Source organism: Arachis duranensis, chromosome 1, assembly GCF_000817695.3.
Source record: "Arachis duranensis cultivar V14167 chromosome 1, aradu.V14167.gnm2.J7QH, whole genome shotgun sequence".
Taxonomy (NCBI): domain Eukaryota; kingdom Viridiplantae; phylum Streptophyta; class Magnoliopsida; order Fabales; family Fabaceae; genus Arachis; species Arachis duranensis.
The window spans coordinates 6,683,726-6,708,396 of record NC_029772.3 but is presented as its reverse complement, the minus strand read 5'-3'; the positions used below and the strand labels follow the sequence as shown (position 1 = coordinate 6,708,396).

Genomic DNA, 24,671 nt, shown 5'->3' with positions numbered 1-24,671 from the left:
ATTATTTTTATTTAGATAAATAAATTTTTAAAAATATATTAAAAAGATCTATATATTTTATTTTTATAAAATTTAGGAATCTTAACATACTAAAGTTTTTTTAGGATGAAAATATTTGATATAAAATTTTTGAAGAACTTATTTAAATATAGGTAAAAAGTTAGGTACAATTAATTTTACAAAAAATTAAATTAAATAGATATTTAAGTGATTAAAAGGTGATTATTCGCTTGTTCAATTATATTATTGGTCTAAAATGTTATTCTATTATTGATATAGTTAGTATTCCATAATGTTTAACAATTTCTCCTTAAGTTAATTTAAGCAGTGCCCTGCTGCCCTCAAACAACGAATTTTTTTTTTTAATCAAAAATAGATAAACTCGAATACGCAAGAGTATTAATTCGTGGGCAACTATTAGTTCTTCTTGATAGGTTAAAATGTGGAAGATATATCTATCCGTTCGATAGTTTGCGAACGTTAATGCATAAAAATGCATGTGTATTCACGCATGCATGAACCGGAGCCTCTCACTATTGACATAATGTAACATGTATGATAAAGCCCAAGCCCAATGGATATAAATGAAGGCACCTAATAAAAGAGAGGAACTAGGCCTAGACCATGTTGTAAAAACCAAATCTAAAAATTAAAAAGACTAAGATATACCGCTGACCACTAAAATAATAAAATATATATATAGTAATGAAAGTCGAAAATGGTTAGTTAATTAATTAGTAAAGGATGTCTTCAAATTTTAAGATAAACCGAGTTCAATATAAATTATTAATAGAAAAAGTCTTGAAAATTAACACTACACGGTCAACATTACAATCAATATTCAATACAAAAAAGAATTTAAAATTCTAAAAATAAAAATATATAAATTTTAATTAAAAAAATATTCAAAATTTATATTTAACAAAAACTCATCTTTAATAAATTTTCTATTGAATTTTATTTTTCTAAATTATATTATTTTATTTCAAATGAATAACTAAAATCAACTATGAACACAGAAAAAGAGGTATTTTAAAAAGATTAAAATAGACAAAACTATTACAAAACATTAGATAAAGAACTATGAAATTGGACATATAGAAAAATAAATGGGGTGACCAGCTTGCCAGTAGAAAGAATTTGGAGCATGGATTAATGATATGAAATTGGTGGACTTGGCACTTAATGATCGCAAGTATACATGGTTTAGAGGTCAATCCTGCAGTCGTATTAATAGATGTTTGATCAGCTTGAAATGGTTAGATGTGTACTCTGACATTCATCTAAGAGGAGGACCGAGAGACTTATCAGATCATTGCCCTTTGATAGTGGAAGAGAGAAGAATAATCCAGGGTCTAAGACAATTCCGCAGTTTAGACTCGTGGTTCACATATGAATGCTTCCTAAGGATGATGAAAGAAGAACTGAGAGGATTGGGCGATGTACAATTTTTGGATAAATTGAAGGCACTGTCAAAATCACTGGGTAGATGGCACAAGCAGTACCTTGAGAATATACCTGAGAAGATACAAAAATTTGAGGACGAGATCAAGAAAGTGGACGATATGGTTAGCAACACAATATATGATGGTACAGTAGAAGCAAGAAGAAAGACGTTGGTAAGATGTTGTGAGGGATCGAGACAAGATAGACACTAGAAGGAAATGTCTATATCTCGACAGGCTAAGGAAATGGACATGAATGCTAGATACTTCCATAATATTGCATCAGCAAGAAGAAGAAACAACCGGATTGAGTCTTTAGTGATTAATGAAAGGTTGGTAAGGAATAATGCAAGAATTAAGGTTGCCATTAGAGATTTCTATAGAAACCTATACCACCAGAAAGAGTTGCCAAATATTATCTTTCAAGATGGTCTAGTCAATCGGTTGGAGATGGAGGAAGCTCAAGCACTAGAGGTGTTAACGTCGGAGGAGGAAGTAAAGGATGCAGTTTGGGACTGTGAATCATCTAAGGCTCCAGGTAGTGATAGATATAACATGAACTTTATAAAAAGGTGTTGGGAGGAGATTGGAGTGGAATTCACTAAAGCTATGATGAGTTTCTTTGAGACGGCGATGCTACTGGCAGAGTCCAATGTTACTTGGGTAGCACTGGCTCCGAAGTTTATAGGTGCGAAGGAGATAAAGGATCTTAGACTAATCAGTATGGTTGGGTGCGTTTATAAGGTCATATAAAAAATGTTGACAAGAAGAATGAGGAGTGTAATGCCAGGGTTAGTGAGGGAATCACGGAGTGCATTTGTAAAGGGCAGAAGGATACATGATGGAGCGTTAATAGCATGTGAAACTGTACAATGGCTAAAACTGAAGAAGAAGGCATCAGCAATGATCAAACTGGACTTCCAGAAATTCTATGATAGAGTCAAATAGAATTTTGTTAATATTGTGCTAGAAAAGATGGAATTTGGTAGAAGATGGAGGGCGATTACAAAGTGCATTAGATCAGCATCTGTCTCTATAATGGTTAACAGGGCACCATCGAAACCGTTCAAGATGAAAAGGGGACTTCGGCAAAGCGACCCGTTATCACCATTTTTTTTCGTACTTGTTATAGATGTGTTGAATGGGATGATCAGAGAGGCGATAAGAAATAGGAGAATAACCCCTCTTTTAGTCGGTAGGGATAACATAGAGTTATCACACCTTCAATTTGCTGATAACACTATATTGTTCTGTCCATCGGAGGAGGAGACAGTGAGAAATTACAAGAGACTTCTGAGGTGTTTTGAAGTGATGTCTGGATTGAGTATTAATTTTGACAAGTCTAGTTTGATACTGGTAAATTGTAGTCAGGAGTGGGTTGGTTGGATGTGCCAATTATTAGGGTGCCAGGCGGCGAGTCTACCAGTGAAGTACCTGGGTATTAATCTAGGAGCAAACCCGATGTTAGTTAAAACATGGAAGCCAATAATAGATACGGTAGAGGAAAAACTTAGTTTGTGGAAAGCAAAAATGCTCAGTAAAGTAGGGAAGCTGGTTCTCATCAAGTCGGTGATTAATAGTCTGCCTACTTACTATTTGAGTTTGTATAAAATACCAGTGACGGTGGCAAAAAAAAATAAATAACCTCACTGCAAATGAGGTTCTTTTGGGAGAAAGACGATGAACAACTTGGGCTGGCTCTTGTAAAATAGGAGTTGATACAGGCACCGAAGAAGCTAGGAAGGCTAGGTGTGGGAGATGCGATGATTCGTAATACTGTATTATTGTTGAAGTGGTGGTGGAGATTTTCTAAGGAAGATTCTCCTTTATGAAAGAAGGTTATGTGCTCCTGCAATAAACTGAATCTTGGGCAGTTATTGTCTACTTAAGCTATACCAGCAAAATGGGGTCCGTGGAGAGATATATGCCACTTGCAAATAAAAGAGTAACATATCAGACAAAAGATTATTGACGGTCTGGCTATGGAGGTAGGTGATAGCAGATCAACCAGATTTTGGGAAGATATATGGTTATAGTCGAGGAAGCTGAAAGTCTCCTTTTCGAGGCTCTACTTGATTTCAAATAATAAAGGATCCGTGATTGGGGACTATGAATTTTGAGATGGGATAGAGTAGTTATGGAACTTTCAGTGGAGGAGGGAACTCCGCCAATGGGAGACTGACAGTTTGAACCAACTGCTTGATATCTTGCAAGGTGTGAGATTGATAGAAGGCGTACAAGATAGAGTGGTGTAGAAATTTGATAAAGAAGGTATTTATACTACTAACTCATTTGTGCAAGTTTTGCATGTATAGACTTTGAAGGATGATATACTCAGCTATAAGTTCACAAATAGAATCTGGAAAGGACTAGTACCCCATTGAGTAGAGTTATTTACTTGGTTTGTGCTTGTAGGCCGAGTTAATACAAAGGATCGCCTGAGCAGATTGGGCATCATTGAACAAAGTGATAATGTCTTATGTTATGTGTAATAAGAAAATTGAAACTGTACATTATTTGTTTGTTACGTGTGAGTATGCTTGACAGGTGTGGTGCACATGGATGACTTATGTGTGTCGTGTATGGAACATCCCAGGTTCCATAAAAGAGCTCTTTGAGAGCCGGAGGACGATGCCATTGGAAAAAGACGTGCGAAAAACATGGTTAGTGGAATTCTTCTCAATTATATGGAATATCTGGCTATGTAAAAATGAGTTCATTTTTCACAATAAGACAATATATGTGGTGGATTGTGTTGCTAGGTCGTTTGGTTGTTCTAGAAAATGGTGCAAAAGTTAACCCATGTTGTTGATGGCTATGCTGGAGATGACATAGGAGTTGCTAAATTTCATATTATGTCTTTTGTACGCTCCACTGAGTGTGTTGAGCTTGTTTCTCCTTTCAAAACCAAAAAAAAGAAAAAAATAACTGGAACTAAAACTCAAAGAAGCGGAAATCAAGAGAACCATGGGATTCTGGCTATGGCAGAAACAAAAAACATTAGAGGCTACAACGAAGTTGCTCGACGACTAAGGAGGTATCGGCGGTACTCTTCTTCCGCTTGCATAACCCGAATCAAAATTTTCTTGGGGGTTCATTTTTCCATGTTGAAGATAGCTTCATTTCTGGCGAGTCAGGACTGCCAAAGGAGATATGCCATTTGTGTACTTCTAATCTGGTAGTTTTCCCTCTTTTTTGGTTCTTCTATCACTTGATTCTATCAATTCCATACTTCCAAAGTTGGATTTCTTCGAATGACACTAGCCAACGGTGACAGGTTCTAAGCTGCTACTATTTCTTGGCATAATACCACCGCGTGAAGTGGAAATTCTGATACTGTCGAGCATCTGGAGCAATTGGGGCTAATTTGGTAGTCTTCTGTGTAATTTTTCATTACTTTAAAAAGGGAAATGATCTCCAAACCATGGATTATCTCTGGTTTTAACTTCACCTTGAATAGTGATATTCCATTTTATACCTTTTTCTAGTATCTTCCATCATTCTAGTAAACTCTGCCACACTTATGAATGTCTGAATCCTACCTTAACTTCCATAAAAGATGTATATCGAAAGTATTTATACTTGAAAATCTGGTAGAACAAAGAGTAAGGCTCGCTAAGTAGTCTCCATTCCTACTTTGCCAACATGGCCAAATTGAAAGCTTTGAGATCTTTAAATCCCAATTTTCTTTTTTCTTTGTCTATACTTAATATACTCTGGCTGATCTACTGCATCCTTTTTTTTATCCACCAAAATTGCATCATCAATCAATATAATTCATCCAAAAGAGAATATGAAAATTCAAAGCAGCTGAGAGTGTATACCGAAATAACTGAGTCTACCGTCTTGATCAACCTTTTTTTTGGCACTAGTAAAGATAAAGAAGCATTTGTAGTGTGCTAGTTTTTTTGCTACCTTATCTTTAATAAAATCTAAGGTCTCTTTATTAGATTTGTTAACAATCAAAGGTAGACCCAAATACTTGTCCTGAACTCCAGCATTTAGTACGCCTAAAACAGTAAACAACTCTTCCCTTGTATGTTGTTCAATATTCTTAGCGAAAAAAATAACGGATTTTATAAAATTAATCACTTATCCACTCATATTTCCGTACTGATGGAGTATCTACAATAAGTTGAGACAATTTTATTGATTTGTTTTGTAAAAGAGGAGGGAATCATCAGCGAACAGCAGATAATTGATGGATGAGAATTTGATATTCAATTAAGTTCCTGAAACAATCTATTTTGTTCTCTTTTGTGGAGTAGGTGGGATAATCTTTTTGCAAATATAAAGAGAGAGGATCTTTTTGTTGGAGACTTTTACTTAATTTAAAGAAACTAGTTGGTGAGTCATTCACAATAATAGAATAGGTAATAGTTGACACACATGCTTTCATCCATCCAATTCATTTAGAGCAAAAGTCCAGCTTTTACATCATAAATTGGACAAAATACTATTTTACCCTATCATACGTTTTGTTCATGTCTATCTTTAATGCCAAATCTTTTTTCTCCTGAGACTTTAATTTTCAAAAGTGCATGCATTCATGAGGTACTAGAATATTATCACTAATCAACTTTTTTCTGATAAATGCACTTTGATTATTGCTTATTAGTAAGTTCATAAGAGGTTGAAGTTTGTGCACCAATACTTTTGATATAATCTTGTAATAAAAGGTCGTGCCGAAACTAATAGGCCAAATCTATTGCATTATAGTGACATTTGATACTTTTGGAGTTGAGCATATTTGTGAATGATTAAAGTCCTTTAAGATGTTGTTGCCTCTAAAAGAACTTTTTGCTGCTCTATACACATCCATTTTGATAATCTCCCAATAAAACTGAAAAAACTTGGCTGTGAAACTATTCTATCCTCTCCTGACTTCCCACTTTATTTCTTCTTCGGAGACTGGTTTGGTAAACCCTCTGTTCATGTCTGAGCTGATATTGAACTTGTTTGTTATAAATTTGGGTTAAGTATGGTTTTGGTCCCAAAGGTTTTCAGTCAGAATTGAAACCGTCCATCATCTAATTTTCGATTTAGAATCATCCTTAACGTTTTTTTCGTATTAAAATAGTCCTTTTTATTTTTTTGACAAAAATACCCGCACAACTACCAACACAATTACCTCCTCCACGACCACCACCAACAACACCAACACCACCGCCACAACCTCCGCCAACAGCACCACCAACACCACCACCAGCACCACGACCACCACCCAGAACAACAAATTAACAAATCAACACAAAGTCAAATCAACAAATTCAAGCACAAAACCAATCAACAGAGAACACAAAGCCAAATCAGAAATTCAAAGCACAAAGAAGCAGATGCAAAAGACAGAGACAGCGGCGGATGGTGGTTCCTCAGGTACGGTAGAAGGTGTTCCAATAAAAAATTCGAAGCTCCGGTTTGTTGAAGGCGGCCTCTTCTCCCTTCGCGTTCCCTTCCCCCTTTCCCCGAGGAGCAGAGCGGTGGCGGCAGCGAAGAGTGGCGGCGGTAATGAAGACCGATGGCGGCGGCGAGGAGAGTAGAAGAAGAAGAAGAAGAAGAAGAAGAAGAAGAAGAAGAAGAAGAAGAAGAAGAAGAAGAAGGTGGTGGTGGTGCGGTGGTGCGGTGGTGCGGCGTTATTTTATTAAAATAGGGGTAGTTTAGGAATTAAATTAAAAATTTTATTAAAAATGACGATTTTAATACGAAAAAAACGTTAAAAATGATTCTAAATCGAAAATTAGATGAGAGATGATTTCGATTCGGACTGAAAACCTTTGGGACTAAAACCATACTTAACTCTTATAAATTTATAATATTAATGTTTTAGCGTTACTCTTGTGAATAAGAGTCACCTTAGTGAGAGATATCTGATATGTAAATATTCCTCCCTCCTCAACTTCTACTTTCTACCACCATGAACCATCCCCATCTTCCTCCCTTTCAGCTTCCATACCACCACCATCGCCTCTCTAAAGCCTTCGAACTCTATCTCCCTCTTCCTTCGAGCTCAATGCTGGTGAACCTTTCACCCACTGGGTTCTCATTGTCACATGATCGCCACCCCGATGCATTACTGGCGGATTCACTCTAAGCCATCGCTATCAATGATGAGTGTGATGAGGTTACGGAAGGCTTAGCAGAGGAGAGATTAGTGATAAGGGAGTAAAAGTGGCTAGGATTCAATGGAGTTGAGATGGAATCAGCAAATAAAGTGAGGAATTTACCATTTTGGACATTTCACAGATCATGAATATTTTGGACTTCTCATAATTCTGTTAAGAAGTTAATGAATGTCATCCTCATAGTAAAATTGAAACCACAATGAAACATCACATTATTCAATATCCAAAATATAATCGAATCCAATCAAGCTTAACAGATAATATTGAAACAAATCTAAAATATTAAGGTATTTTCAATAATTTACCCAATTAGGTTATTAGTAAATAAACGGAAAATATAGTAAAACGAAACCTATCTAGCCCTACAAAAATTTAATTACCCTAACTAGGTTAAAAGAGAATTTGGATATACCGATGATTGATAAAGACAGAAACCAACTTGCTATTAAAGTAGCATCCAATAGAAGATAACAGAAAAGGCTCAAATTATGATGATTTTATAAAAGAAGTACTGAATGCAATCCATAAAGCAATCATTAACCAAATCAATGTCGTATTGCGCTTGTAGTTTACAGAAACACGTTCAGAAAAGGGGACAAAAATTATACTCAAACTTGATCAAGCTTCCATTCTTCCTCCTTGTGACGATCTTTCTTGTCCTTTACCTTTAACTCATCCCTATATAGTTAACCAACTTCGTTTATGGATATTCCTCCTCTAAAATAATAGAACATTTCTCATGCTTTTCAGCTTTTGGCCCAAAATAAAAAGATTATAGTCATTGTCATGTCTGAACATTTAAATTGATCCAAGAAAACTAAAACACTGAATTGTGGTCAGGCATGCTCCTACTTGTATATCAGTTAAAGGAAATGACAAATTAGAACACAAATTTAACAACAGCTGTTTTTTTTTTTTTTTTTCAACTCAAGAATGTAGCAACTTCATATTTCATAATATAATCTTTATAAGAAATATAATGTATATACAATAATTTCTGAGCAAAAAAGCCAACAATGGTATACTAGTATACATGTATGATGAGATCACAAGTACTCTAGGAGTCTAGGACTGCAATTTGTGACATCCAAAACTTTGTATATCTAATTACACTACCAGATTCATACATACATAAAAAGGGTCCCTCTATTTTATACCTTGACTTGCTCATAGCCATATCTTAAAGCGATGTGAAACTTCTAATACGCTGTTTTCTCCCTGAAACAAATCGTTAAGCCGATCTCCAATGTCATCCACCCCATACTTTACATACTTGTCAACGTACTTGCTGAGTTCCGGAACATTATGGAACCTTCCAATGAAGCTTCCATAGGCAGGCAACAAGATCTTCTCCAGTGCAATTCTGATTTCCTCCCTAAGCTGCTCATCAAACACAACCCAATGAGATTGAACCCTACAAATCTCCTCAAAGTGCAAGTTGAACATCTTCAGCTTCTCCTTCATAGCCTTTACCTCAACAACGACACTAGACCCTGCTGCCATTGTCACCTCACTTGTCTCAACCTTCAAGAACCCCACCACCTTGCTCCATGAACTCCTCTGGTAGCTCACATGAAATCTCCGAATTTTCGCAGTGTGCTTTCGGATCCAATCATCACCTAAAACGGAACCCAATTCGCTGGTTTTCGCCTTCTGAACAATGTACCTCAAATTATTCATCATGAAAACAGAGCACAATGCAAGGTCCTTGTAGATTTTGGACTTGGCTTCCAAATTGCTCTCTAACAAGTCCATTATCCCACACAATTGAACACAAAAATGAGAATCAGATTGATGCTTATTATCATCAACCATAGTGATGAAATCCTTCAATGGAAGAAAATCGCCTTGGAAAACTAGTTCCAAGGTTCGCCGTGACTGGGACGCGGCCACAAGGTAATTCACTACATATTTAGTGATAGGGTGAAGCCCACCGCCGTGAACTGCCGCCTTTGCCGGATCTTGGCGAATCAGGTTTTCCAATTCCACAAAAATTTCCTTGATCGCTTCCCCCAATCGCTTCCAAACTTCAATTGCTTCCGTCTCACATTGTGAATCAGAGAAGAGCGATGCGAATTCAGGAATTAGTTCACGCATTGTGTCGAACACGTGGAGGATTCGGAACAACTGATCCGGCGAGCGGCTGTGACTCGCGACGGCGTCGGCAAACCTCAGCAGTTGTGTCACAGGTTCGCGGCAGACCTCACCGAACGCGATATCGGCGGCGGAACCGCCGGAGAATACGCGATCGCACAGCCGGCGCTCGCTGGGGAAAAGGATCCTGAGTGAGACGTTGGAGGCGTTGATCCAACGCTCGATCTCGTCTTCAAGAACCTGCCATGGCATCTCCTGAATCTCCGAAGCGCAAAGATTCCGAAACCCTAACCTCGAGAAGCTCTCTTCTAAGAACTCCCTCCGGCAACCACCGTACACGCGCGCGCACGAGTCGCCGAACCCCGCCGCCACCATGCGCGTCGCTATCTCCCGGAGATCGATCACCGTACCTGCTGGCAACACATCAATCACCACATCGTCCTCAGAAACCCGTTCCGCCGCTGGAATTCGATGATCCTCAACGCCGTTGCCGCAACTCTCATCGTCTCTTTCAAATTCGCCTCCGTCGTCCGAGTCAAACGACGTGTTCCGAATTGACTCATCCATGAGTGAGCGGAACTCGTCTTCTGCTAGGACCATAGCCCGACGGAGCATCTCGTCAGCACGTGAGAGGCACGCGCCTACGGTCTCATCCGCGGCGAGAGGCTTCCATCTGTTGACGGTGGCGGTGAGCTCGTCGACCGAAGCGAGGAACGCGGCGGTGTTGACGGAAAAGATTGCCTGGCTGTTGTCGTTGTTATTGCGTGAGGACACGTGGCGCGAGATGCGTTCATCGAGTGAGTTGAGGGTCTGTTCCAGTGCGGCGCAGCCCAGTGGATCAGAAAGCTTCTCCTTGGAGAATCGAGCATCGAAGTTTGAGAATATTTTGAGTATGTCTTCTGCAACGGTTCGATTGTCGTTCCCCAGCGTCTTCGCTATGTGGCGCGCCACAGCAAGTAACTTCTCTTCCCCGCTGTCAGCCATTTTAGTGTCTGGAATAAAGCTTGCTATGTAGATATTTATCTTGGTTATAGCTTTGCAACGCTAACACAAAAATAATAATAAAAATAGAAATAGTAATAACAATAATAATAATAATAATACATTAAATGCTAGTCAAATAACTAATATCAGAAAATGGAGAAGGATAATTAATACCATGCAAGAGAAGATAAGAATGTAGAATAAGGGTGGCGTCGTCTTTGAAACGGGGGGCGAGTTTGAAATGACGGAAATGCCCCCAAGAAAACGCGGTTTCTGGTGGAAAAAGAGGGTAGAGTGAGGGGAAGTGCATGGAGTCAAGTGTGTGTGTATATGGTAGTTAGAAGGGACGAGAAGCGAACGTGAAAAGCGCTTTTTCTTTTATCTCCAAGATGTCGTTTTGTATGGGTGATTGGCAGCTTTCCTTTTCAAGGTCATTTTTTTATGGTGTCATGGAATTGTGGGAAACTTCATATTGTGGTTCTGTCTTTGTTTGAATGTGGATCTAATTGATTTTCCGTGTATTGAGTATTGACATTTGACACTCAACTTGTTTGGTACACTTAGAATATTGCAAACAAATTGGCGGCGACAATAATATTTGATTTCATTTCATGCAGCTTTTTAGTTTCTAAGTTTTCTTAATACAAAATTATACTCGGCCCAATCTAATTCTAATTCTTCACGAGCACATACAGAAACAAAAGTGGCATAAGCATGCACTAGCTACAAGTTAGAGAGGGTTATACTGCTAGTTATTTTATTAGCATGGTTTGGTTTATGATATATACACTAAAAAATCACCAGTTGTTAGAATGACAAGACCTACGTAGGTGGAAGTAGTATTACGTTAGAAATTAAATCATTTTGTCTTGTAATCTTGTTGATAAATAATCTTGTGCGCGTGGTTGTATCAGTAGAGAAAATCAATAAAAAAAACATGCTGTCAAGTAGTACTAAATTATAGTTGAGTAAATATCGCGGTGTTAGTATTGTTAAATGGTACTAATTAATGTGTACTTGACATAGAATATTACAGACATTTGGCATATATATCTCTTTGATATTAACGAATTTATAAATGTGTCCTGATATAGTGATACTATTATATGTGGAGTAAACACACACGCAGCAGCTTAAAATGGATTGCTCGAGTAAATTTAATATAATGAGACACTCAATATAGTGGTTTAATTATTAATAATACTCAAGTGCATGTCCAAGAGATTGTGAATTATAGTATGCCTATAATACGGTGATTGCGATAATTATATAAATATTATTAAAATTAATATTTTTTATATTTTAGTAATATTTTTTAAAGTAATATTTTTTAAAAATATTATTTAACAATAAAAAATATTATTTTAATTTTAATAATATTTTTAAAATATTATAATCTGATCTCTTTTTTTTTATCAAAGGTAAAGTCATTTTATTCACTAGAAATAAATTTACGATCTATATTTGGACACCAATTGAAGAATAGTATTAGAAATATTCTACTAAAAAACAATTGAACTTACAATAAGAAGAGTAAAGGTCTCAAGATTTTCCGTGGCATCTTGACAAATAAGTACTATTGTTTAAAATTTTTGTCTCAATTTCTATTTTACAGGTAAATCCTTATGCATAATTTTTCATAGACAATTTTTAATCTTCGGTTAACATCTGAGTTTTCAAATGACTGTTCATAATTCTTTTTTTCTGCAATTTTCTAAAAGAAAATCTATTGAATGGTAAAAAAATTGAAAAGTCACACCATAACCAGAAGTTATTGTAAATGTCCCAAATTTTTTTTTCATCCAATTATTATATTCTCTTCTTGGTGAATTGTTGAATTTAAAATAGCATTTGCAATTACTGGATTGAATGCCTCACGAATTAGTGTCTGGTTCTATCTGGTAGCATCAAATCCGAGACCCATTCTAATTTTTGACCCTGTGGGTTATTAGGATTAGGAGTAATTGTTTGAAAATTTCTTAACTATAGGTCCTGTTGAATCCTAATCATACTGCCTTTGCTAATTCGCCATAGGATTTTTTTTCTAGCACTTTTCAACCTCCAAAACACTTCGCCAAATTTAAGATGGGTTGTTCCCGGCCTCTGCATTTAAAAAATTTTGAGAATTTAAAATATTTATTTTTGTACACCTTATAAATTAGAGTGTGACTTAGTTACCAGTCTCCACCCTTTACTTTGCTAACATTGCAAAGTTAAAGACTTTAAGATCTTTGAAGTTAAGACCCCTTGAGATTTAGGTCTACGAAAAATCCTCCATCCTATCTAGTGCATCCTTCTTTCCGAGCCTCGTTGTCCCACCAATATTAGAACATGAGCTTTTGAATTTCATCAACCAACGTCTCTAGCAGTTTAAAACAACTCAGATTACAGGTTGAAACTGCTGTTGTCACTGCCTTTATTAGTACTTTTCGGCCGCTTGAGGATAGCAAGGCCCTTTTCTAGTGTTGCAGTTTATGTATCACTTTATCCTTGATATACGAAAATGTAGCTCTCTTAGATCTCTGAATAACCACTGGTAGCCTAAGATGCTTGTTCTGGTTGCTAATGTGAGAAATATGTAAGATGTGAGATAGATGATCACGAATGTCCACAGGGGTATTTTTGCTGAAAAATACTGAGGATTTATCCAGATTCACTGCTTGACCGCTAATATCTTCATAAACCTATAGGATCCGATCAGATTTTGACACCCTTTCTCTGTAGTTTTGCTGAATAAAATTGAGTCATCTGCGAAAAATATATGGCTGACTTTAGGACACTTTTGATTAAGTCTCAAACCTGTAATCTCCAGTCTATGTTCTCCTCTGTGGAGTAGATGAGACAATCCCTCTGTGCAAAATAAAAATGGATAGGAAAAAAGAGGATCGTCTTGATGCAACTTTCTACATGGTTTAAAAAAATCGTGAGGCTGACAATTCACAGTAACAAAATATAAAATTGTCGTCACCAGTTCCTGAATCCATTCCATCCATCTCCTGCAAAAACCCAACTTCCTCATAATCTCTCAAACGAAGCTCCACTCCACCTTGTCATACGTCTTACTCATGTCTAGTTTCAGAGTTAATTTATAATTATCGTATCTCTTATTCTTTTAAAAATGCATAAATTTATGAGCAATTAAAACGTTATCACTAATTAACTGCCCTTTAATAAAAGTACTATGTATGTCACTTATGAGTCTATTCATCACAAATTGAAGCATGTGCACCATAATTTTTAATAAGACTTTATAAAAAACACTACTCAAGCTTATAGGTCGGCTCTATTTCATAGATTTTGCATTCGGATCCTTCGGAATAAGACAAATATAAATGTGATTAAAGGATTTTAGGATTTTAGCTCCCAAGAAAAAATTTCTAATTGCCTAAAAAACATATTCTTTAATCGTTTCCCAGAAAAATTGAAAAAATTTAGCAGTGAATCCATTTTCTTTTGGAGCCGAAAAAACATTTATAGAAAAAATAGCAGTTTTTACTTTTTTTTCTGTGATCGGTCTAGTTAGTGCATGGTTGGTAGCAACATTGATTTTTTTTGGGATATCCTCAATTTTAGTTACTAGGTCTCTTAGATTACTTGATGTAAAGAGCTCTTCAAAGTATCATTGACCGGTTGATGCAATGCCTTCAGTGCTGGTGGCTTCTCTTGTGCATCTTCTAACTCTTGTACCTTATTTCTTCTACTTCTAGTGTGAAATTTGGAGTGAAAAAATTTTGTATTGCAGTCTCCCCATTTTAGCCACTGGACTCGAGATTTTTTCTTCTAATATCGTTCTTCTAATTCAGCCTTCCATACCCTGATAGCTGTTCCATTAGCTTGATCGCCCTTAACTGCCTCTCTTAACATTTTTTTTTCTAATTTCCTGAATTTTCTTTTTGAAATTAGAAGAAGAATTTTACTGTCACTCTACTATACAATGTCTAATTGTCTTGAGTTTTCTAGCTAATTTAAACATAGATGAACCTCTCATGTCTAGCGCCTAATTATGTTTAATTAATTCTACCACCTTTTTATTCTCATACCATCTCTCTTAAAATCGAAATCTCCTCTTTGTTCTCCTCAATTCTCTAACCGAATCAATAAAAAGTGGCTTGTGATCTGAACCCATATCATCTAGGTGTTTAACATAGTCATTTGAAAATTTTGTTCTCCAACGCATTGGCACCAATATTCTATCCAGTCTTTCTTTGATAAAATTGCCATCAAATTACCTATTCGACGATATCATAATCTCCTTAGTCACTATAATATAATTATATTAAAATGACCCATATAACATATGTGACTTGAGAGGTCACTCAGAAGTTCTAAATTGGCGGCTTGAGGCAGAAGTAATGCCTAACACCGTTTGAAAGATTGCACATGAATATGTAAACTAAAAATTAAACAAAAAAAAATATAGGGTTATATATAGGTTTTGCTCAGGTAGGTGTTATATCTGTAGAGTTGTTAATATACCAACCTAAGCCTAACTGAATCTAAAAGAGATTTTGATTATATATTGATTTTGTATGAGACCCAATATATTTTCTTTTCGTTATTGCTTTTAACGTACGGAAATCGTTTAACAAACTAAAGTATTTTTGTGGTACTCAAGAAACAAAATAGAAGAATCATACGCGTGCAAACTTCATTAATTATCAAACTATACAAAATTATTGATATCTAACTGTTGTATATAATCATTAATCCTTGAATTTGCAGGAATTCGATTTTCTTCCAATTAATAATTCTTGTATTGCACCCTCTAGGTTGGAGTAGAAAAATTCAATCATGTATAGAGAGTAGAGACTATAAACTTTGACAACCAAACTTCAAACTTCGAAGGCCATTGCAATTTACAATGATGTTCTAATAAAATGAAATAAAAATTCTTTCGATGAAGTATTATGATTAAATAATGAGAATTTGATATGCTATACTTTTTTTCTCTTATGAATTGAGAATGGTGAAATGGAATTTCAAATATATTAAAATAACTGAACCAATTGGTTTTTCAAATAATGAATAAAACAATTGATATTGATTAATTGTGTGTTTTTATCATTAACTATTTTTTTATTTTTAAAAATTAATAAATTCAGTTCATTTAGTTATTTTCGATTTAATTATTTCAGGTTAAAAAAATCACATTTAACTAACAATAAAATCATGCCACATGCAATGTTGCTTAATTAAAGTTATGTGATCATTTATATTTGAGTCTCGAACAATTCAACTTGTTCGATTGCTCGTGTATCGAATGAATTGGGTGTGCTAAATGTTTAGGGATGATTGGAAACTGAATTCAGATGCATCTGGACCTTTAGAACCAATGTGTAGAGAAAAAGATCGAAGCTCAAGGTCCTTCCGAGTTGATGATGTGAAGTGAAGAGGGAGATGTCTCCTGTAAAGGGACTCCAACGCTCTAATCAGTGTCCATACAAAGGCGACAGTTAGGATAAAGGATAAGTGACGTGACGTCCCTTTGGAGAAGGGTAGAGCCCTCCCCTTATATAGTCTGTGCTAGGACGGGTCCCACAGGAGTAGTAGACCCATCTTCCAGAAAGCTTCCTCCCCAACTATCAAATACCTCGCGAGAAAAGTGGCGACATTCGGGCCGCCTCCTGGTTCGGGTCGTATGAGGCCGGCGGGTCGGCCGGTATGTCAGGTTCGGACAATGGGCCAATTAGGCTGGATCGGAACACAGCTCATACTCAACCAATCAACCTAACAACATCTTTTTAATGGATTGTACTGCTTTTAGAGTCGGAATTAGGATAAAATTTAGAAAAAAAAGTCAAAGTCTAATCCTTTAATATAAAAAGACTAAATTAAAATTTTAAAAGGATTAAACCAAAGTTTAGCCATAACGTATAAAAAAAAGTTAAAGTTTAGAGGGAATTATTGCTTCTCTTTATGTATGAGTAGTTCTGCCTTTTACTGCTTTTTCACAATTCGACCCAACTATAAATAAATCTTATCTTCTCTTTCACAATTTGACCTAACTACAATAGATCTTATCCTCTTTCATCGGATCAAAATGAGTCGGATCGACCATGTAAAGTCTCGTGATCTAGTATCTGATCTGATTTGGGAAGTAAGTTAAAAGTTTCTCCATTGTTTTTGTATTTTTTTCATGCAACTCATATTTAATTTATTAAAATTCTTATTAATTTGAGTACTAATCTTTTTCATAGATACTTCTATTAGCATCCAAGTGAAAATATCGAAGATAATCCAAAAAGTTTAAACCTCACGTCTAAATTAAAAAACACTATCCTGATTTTAGGTAACACCTTAAAACAATAACCATATAGCAATTCTTTGATACATCTTATAATTTTTTATTGTGACTTTTTTTTGTTGCAATACACGTAAAATTTATGAAAAAATATAAAAATTAAGTGTCTAATCAGACAAAAATTGAACAACTCAATTAATTATAATTATTAATAATTAACTTCAAATTTTTTAAATTCAAAATTTAAAAAATTAAAATTGATTAAGTAAACCTAATTAAAAACTATAAAAACATTTTCCTTCTCTCCCACATTAACCTACACACCTCCACCAACAACACATATAGACTTCTCTCCTTCACCATCAGACCCTTTCCACCCCTATCCTCACCCAAGACGACTTTAAGAAACTCGTCGCCGACAAGGCCATCGAGTATATCAAGTCCGGCATGGTTCTCGACCTCGGCAGCTGCTTCACCGCCGCCTTTGTCGTCGCCAAGCTCGGTCATGTCCTTTCCACCGGTCAACTCTCCAACATCATTGGCATCCCTACTTCCAAGTGCACTGAGGAGCAGGCACATTTCCTTGGAATCCCGCTCTCTGTCCCTGCCTCAATCTCGCCATCGACAGCGTCGTTGAGTTGGACCCGATCTTAACCTTGTAAAAAGCTGCGGTGGCGCTCTTCTTTGCGAGAAGATGGTGGAGGCCGCCTCTGACAAGTTCATTGTGGTGGTCGACGAAACGAAGCTCATGTCAAGACTTGACGGTAGCGATCTTGCGATGCCGATGGAGGTGGTGCAGTTTTGTTAGAAGTACAATCTGGTTCAGTTTCAGGAGTTGTTTAAAGAAGAAAAAGTGGTAGAGCACAGGCTATTCTTGAATAATTGTAGAAATATATAAAAAAACACTCATTTAATATGAAAAAAACATCTTAATGCTTAACAGAAGAAACGTCCAGCTATATTTTGGTAAAAACAATCAAATATCTATAGAATTTAAAACAAAAAATATACAATTCTTAAAGAAATAGAGATATCTACATTTGCAACACAAAAAAAATTCAAAAAATACATAAAATAAATTCATTTAGTATAAAATAAATTTTTTTATACTTAATAAAAAAAATATTCACGCATATCAACTTACTTTTATTAAGATCGATTTCGAAGTTCAACCTATTAAAAAATTAACTGACTAGACTTTTATTAATTATCTAACGAGATTAAAAATTTATATAAAAATGAGACATAAATATTATTTTTCCTTTCAATATTTATCAAATAAAATAAATAATAATATTCTCATTCAATTAATCACATTCCTCGCAATACAATTAATTCCACGACACACCATGCAGATGCTAGCTAGTTACCGCTAAACAAAGGAATAATATTTAAACTAAGATTTGAGAATTGAGAATCTTCAGGCTGAAAGCAATGGATTTCACATGAACGCTATAATCAAATCAAATCAAATATATTAAACTCACATACGTGCGAAATAATGGATCCAATGGGGAAAAAAAAAAAACAATTAAGCATTTGTAGGCTTGTAGCTACACAACAATGTCTTCTTCGGATAAGCTCTCAATCACCATAGCCATGGAAACACTCCAAGCTTCCCTCACAAGCGTTTACAACCACGCTCACCGCTGACCAAGGCGGGAGCTCACTGACCGGAGCACCATCTCTTTGCCAAGTTTCCTTATCAAAGGAATATCTAGATATACGCATACATATAAAATATAAAGTATTTTTTAGATAAAGTGTAACCATATTTTGATATTTTATTAATATTTAAATATAAATTAAAATTTTTAATTATTTTTAATATTTTATTTTAATTATATCAAGTATTTAAAATATTTTTTGTTTTAATAAATAATAATATATGCTATATTTAAATTTATTTTAAAAATATATGTTAGAAATAAGACTGAATATGTTGACACGTAATGATATTTAGATGTGTTCAAATGTATCTATAAAAATAATTTTATTTTTTATTAAAACATTATTAAATATAGCAGATACACATATCAGACGAATATTAATGAGGATCGTGTCCAAAATTTGTTTTAACACGCGAACACAGGAACTTTACAAAGTATCTGTACTCCATAAAATCTAGACTATACAAAAACATTTACTATTTTTATTATAATTTTTTTATATTAGAAAATAAACTTTAATCCCTTTCTAATTTTATGCTAGCTTCGGCAATGCAAAGAACAACAGCTAGTGATCCTTGGCCGTTTGCCACCGTCATGGCATTGCTGATGACAAGTGTGTTGTTAGAGATCATTTATGCAGTGACGATGGCGGTGGTGATAATTTGTATTTCCGGAACTCTTCGAGCTCATGAGGATATGTTCCTTGAGCAGCAAGAAACAAGGTTATGGGCTTTTTGGCTTCTTGTTGATATCAGGCCCATATCTTCAACTGAAATCTCTAGTAGGCCCAACAATTGTTTAGCAATAGCAATGTATGTTCTTGGTTTAACAATGTATGTTCATGGCCCAGGGTGATTAAGCAATCATATTACGTGTTTATTAATAAATAGTCTGCAAATCAACCAATACATATTAAAATATAAAAATATTTATTAAAAATGACTAAATGAGTTATACACCGAATATATTTGAACACATATACATAGGAATAGGGGTGCACATGGAGTTAGGTGAATTTAGGTTTGCATTAACTAAATCTGATCTTAAATAATGAATGGTCTATTTTTGAGATTCTTATGTCTTATCCAACCTTAAATCTAGTGAAATCACATTACTTTTGGGCCATACTAAAATCGGATTCGATCGGGTGAATTTCGAGTCTTAATAAATTTTATATCAAAAAATTATGATGCACTAATTTATAAAGAAAAAAAATACTTGTTATACAGAGAAGTTGATAACCATATTTAAACTTGAATTTGTTCATAAATTCTAATTTTATACTTCTTTGATTTATTTTCTAATTCAATAAATGTGATTAAAAACAAAACAATAAACTTATAATCAACATAACATAATATTGGAATTAATTTAAAATATATATACCTCTTTTAGTCTCCTAAAATAGTGCATATAGCCAAGTGAAGTCGAGTTCGTTTTGACCCGACCCGACTTTAAACAATAATCGAGTCTATTTTTGAAATCCTTACATAGTTCTAAATCCAGTGAAATCACACCAAATTAACCTCAAAATATTCGAGTTCGAACAATACTTTGGGGGTGGGGCGAGTCATGTGTACCCCTATAAATATATCATAACTTATTTAATAGATAACTTTTTGTGTGTATATAATATTTTTGTTTGACAAATTGTCAATGTAAAAATTTTTTTATTTTATTATTCAATTCTATTCATGAAATTAATAACATAACAAATGATAATGTTAAAAAAAAAAAACAATCGAGTATATTATCCTTTGACTCTGTTAAGTTTGTTTTGGTAGTTATTAATAAGTAGTAACGATTTCTGAATATATAATGAGAATTTTTTGACCAAATTTAATTAATGAGATTTGTTTCTTTATAAGCTGGAGCATTATTAATTAGATGTAGATATCGATGAATGACAAATATTTTGCATAGATGTAACAATGATTAACCTATAACAAGGTTAATTCTTGTGAGAATAACATCAAGTTTATAAGAGTTAAAAGATTCACCCTGACCTAGTACGTAATAATTCTGTGGGAAAGTATTTATTTATTTTTTTGAATTAGGTCAAAGTGAGACTTGGATCTTCATCAAAACCGAGAAACAAAAGGACATGAAAATACTTAGAACAACTCAACTCATGTCGTAAAAATTGAAGGCAGGATTTGACCATAAAAGAAGAGTAATGCAAGTTGAATATTCACATTGTCGGTGAATCTCTATTAATCTTAACAAAAATACTATGAATCTCTACGGTAACAACACTAGGGCTTAGCAGAGAATGTGAAATTAGAATTTGAATCCTCTAAATTTTGAATTTTTATTTTAAAGAATAAAATTTGATTTTTCATTTTTAAATAATATTTTTCATATTTTTTTTATCCTATTTATAAAATAAATGATGATAAAAATAAAATTTAAAATTTAAAAGATCAAAATTCGTGAAATTAACATGTAAACTCATCAGATTAAAGATATCAATTAATCATCACATAATGAAATGACTCCATGATATCTTCTATAACGAAACTAAACAAATAAAAGGGATGGAGAAAACCAAAAAGGTTCAATCTAAATCATGTTACCAAATTGGTTACCATCATATATATGATATTTCATATATACATTCAATAGCAGATGGCAATATCGGAATATGGCATCTTATGGTTGATTTAAAGTGACGCATTATCAACAATAACATCAGTTCATTAACAATTTCATCATTTAAGTAAATTAATCTATAAAATGTAATTTAATTGACTTTTAAATTCGTATTTATAAAATTTTATAAAACTAAATGAAACAAGTTTTTAATTTGAATGATAAAATTGAACCGATATTCAATACTTTTGACAATTGCTTTAGTATATTTTTCAACTTGCCTAGGATTTACCTCACATACATCATTTATGCAACAAGAAGTATAGCATTCCAAATCCAAGGCAAATTGACCGGCCTCTCAAACGGTAACATTTATGAACTGATTATTCTTATTACCAATGGAGAAAACTATATAGTTTGTTTTTTAGTTTATTTTATTTTATCTATTTAACCTCAATACAATTTCAGCAACATTTCACACTCAAGGACCATGGGCACAAACCAAGTTAAGAATTTTTTAATCCAGAAAAAATTATGGAGATTTGTGGGTTTTTCGTCTACCCCAATTGCTCTACTTTGTTTTGCTTTGAGTTCCTCTTTCAATCAAGTATTTGGAGAATGGAACTTATTGAAGATTTTCATCTATGCTAGTGTGAGCTCCATTATCTGTACCGTGATGTCATTTGCATACAAGTTCCATGTTTCTTTGAGTCACTTATGGAAAGCACAGGTTAGCTTTTTGGGCTTTATGCTAATTTCTTGTTCCTCATTTTTATATGATAAAAAAGGTCAGCGGAAAACCAGACATGTTTGGTTTGGTCTCAAGTGTTGCATTTGCTATAATGTCCTTGAGTTTGTCAAGGCAAGTTGACTTTGGATTCGAGGTAGATCTCTTCAATTTCTTCCTTGGATACTTTTTAGTTCAACTCATGAAAATTCACATTGCTCACGTCATTTTGGGTGCTTCAATATGTTATTTTTTCACGTGTCTTCGCTCTTACTTGGATAACAAGCAACCACTGAATGGGAGTAATGTCGCCCATTCAGTGGTGCAAATCGCATTGGAAATTGAAGATGGGAGAAATACAGTAAATAAAAAAGAACATTTATATGTGATTCTTGGAATAGAGGAGAAAAGAGAAGAAATGGTGATTTTTCCCATTGATATGGAAGAAAAGATTCGGAAGGCGATTTTCGAAAAAGCAGGGTATGATGAAGAATGCTACAATGTATACCTAACTTGGAGGAGACAAATCCTTGCTGAGAAAATGAGGAAGATAGATATGCAAAAGCTTCACATAAAGGAGATCAAAGGTGTTCCATTAGATTACTTGCAGAAAAAGATTCAACGCTGGATCATGTCTTTTGAATATTCTATCAGGATTCTATTCTCTGAAGAAAGGAATCTAAGTAACTCTGTTTTTGTGGAGTGTTCTTCTAATTCAAACTATGCTGATCTCTGTTTTATGGAGCTATGCAGGACACCAATGATTCTGCTACTAGATTTCGCTAACGCAGTGGCGCGCAGGCTCGCCATTGCGATTGTTTAGGCTGCTCAAGGTATTTGAGGCATTGAAAGAAATGTTACCTGAGATTGAAACATTGTTCGCTAATGAATGCGGCAGCATGGCAATAAGGGACGAAGCGATTGGAATCTTGGCAAGGTTGAGGGAAGCAATCAGAAGTGTTTTCGCCGATTTGGAGACTCTGATATGCAAGAACGAAAATTCAATTGGGATTGTTAATGGTGGAGGGATTCATCCAATCACTTATTATGTAATGAACTACCTTGGTGCTGCCTGTAAATCTTTGATGACATTGGAGCAGGTTTTTGAGAACAATAACAATAATCATGGAGTGGAATTTTATTTGGCTAGGATTTTGTTGTTGTTGGAGCAGAGTTTGAAGGCCAAATCAAAAGAAATGTACAAGGATTCAACTTTAGGGTTAGTTTTCTTGATGAACAATTACACCTACATGGTTAACTGTGTGAAACATAGTAAACTAGGAGAGTTGTTAGGTGAAAATTGGATCAAGAATCACATTGTAGCAAAATTTCGCCAATGTTTTAAAATTTACAAAGCAAATTCATGGGATCAAGTATTCAAAGGGAAGCTTATTAGTGAGTTTGTGTTGAAGTTTGTGGAGATATGTGATGTGCAATCAAGTTGGATTATCTTTGATGATCACCTAAGAAGGAAAATTAGAAATAACTTGAAAGAAACATTGTTGGCAAGGTTCAAAAGTGTTATGGAAGGGTCACAAGAACACATTAATATTTGTGGTGACTTTGGGTTTGGGGTCAGAGATATTGTGGCTGGAATAGACAAGATGTTTAAGGGAAGAGATGAGCTCAAAAATCACAGGTAACTTATTTTTTATACAACTACGTTAGCTATATACCAAAATCAACTACCAAAATTAGATATCAAAATAAAATATACCTTGGAATATAAAAAATACACTAAAAATAAATTAACACATGTATTTATACGTTAATTCATTTTAGTGGCTGATTTTAATATACAAATTATATTTTTATTTTTCTATAATATCACTCTACAAGTTGAGTATATTTTTAAGTATTTAGGCTGCGTTTGTTTATAGAAACAAGATACTGAGACATGGACAGTTGGACATTGAGACACAAAATCATATTTGACAAATGAGACATAAATAGAGAGATTGTGTACAAAAACACCGAATTAGTGTATTTTGTATCTATCACCCTATCCTGACAGGAAGAACACTAAGATACTAACAAAGGATACAATTTATTTTTCATTTTTTATTTTATTATTCTTATTAATTTTTTATAATTATATTTTTCTTCTCAAATTTTTTGAATGAAAAAGAAAGAGAATAAATTAAATTTTCATAATTTGTTCTATTTTATCACTAAATAGAATACAAAAATACTAAATTATGTGCCTATGTCATTTATATCTTTGTTCTCAGTGTTTTGTCATGTCCTCTTCTCAGAAATAAATGTAGCCTTATTGTTTTGTCACCATGGAAATGTATTTCATGATTTGTTGCAGAGAGATTCATCCAACATGGACTACAGCCTTGCATGAGCACAATATCAAGGATTTTCATAAACATTGGAAGAAGCATGGCCAGAAAACATTCCTTGGTTCTTCATATCCAATGTAATAATCATTATTGAACTCTTTTTTTTTTTTAATTTCTCTTCAAAAAATTACTGACAAAACATAACTCTCAATATCATCGATCATTATATAATATAACATGAAGAAATCTTAATAACTTTTGATAAGAAAAGACTAGTTTCAAAAGGTTGAAATTTTCTAGCTGAAAAATTTAATCCTATGTAGAAATAAACTATATTCTTATATATATTTGTTCTTGTTTTGATTGACAGAGAATACTACTGGTGTATCCACAAGTTTAATCAAGGATGCCATGCAACCATTCAAGTGCAACAAATACAAGAAAAGCCATCAATGTATGAGACTAGGTATACTGGCCTACACACCTGCAACTTACACACATTCATCTA

General features: G+C 34.4%; 3 protein-coding genes and 1 pseudogene across 3 annotated transcripts; 3 read left to right on the top strand and 1 right to left on the bottom strand.

Moving 5' to 3' along the window:
• Window positions 1-8,531: 8,531 nt before the first annotated feature.
• LOC107473677 (exocyst complex component EXO70B1) lies at window positions 8,532-10,809 on the bottom strand. The gene has a single exon (XM_016093266.3). It carries the CDS (start codon window positions 10,643-10,645, stop codon window positions 8,735-8,737), a length of 1,911 nt encoding a protein of 636 aa, XP_015948752.1. The 5' UTR covers window positions 10,646-10,809; the 3' UTR covers window positions 8,532-8,734.
• A 5,876-nt stretch (window positions 10,810-16,685) lies between these two features.
• On the top strand, window positions 16,686-17,784 carry LOC107474634 (probable ribose-5-phosphate isomerase 3, chloroplastic; annotated as a pseudogene).
• Window positions 17,785-21,824: 4,040 nt separating this feature from the next.
• Window positions 21,825-22,698, top strand: LOC107474626 (uncharacterized). The gene is made up of 2 exons (XM_016094265.1): window positions 21,825-21,878; window positions 21,937-22,698. The coding sequence occupies exons 1-2, from the start codon at window positions 21,825-21,827 to the stop codon at window positions 22,696-22,698; spliced, it is 816 nt and encodes a 271-aa protein (XP_015949751.1).
• A 31-nt stretch (window positions 22,699-22,729) lies between these two features.
• Window positions 22,730-23,518, top strand: LOC107474614 (exocyst complex component EXO70B1-like). Its single transcript, XM_016094255.1, has 2 exons — window positions 22,730-22,975; window positions 23,048-23,518. Exons 1-2 carry the CDS (start codon window positions 22,730-22,732, stop codon window positions 23,516-23,518), a joined length of 717 nt encoding a protein of 238 aa, XP_015949741.1.
• The last annotated feature ends 1,153 nt before the right edge of the window (window positions 23,519-24,671 follow it).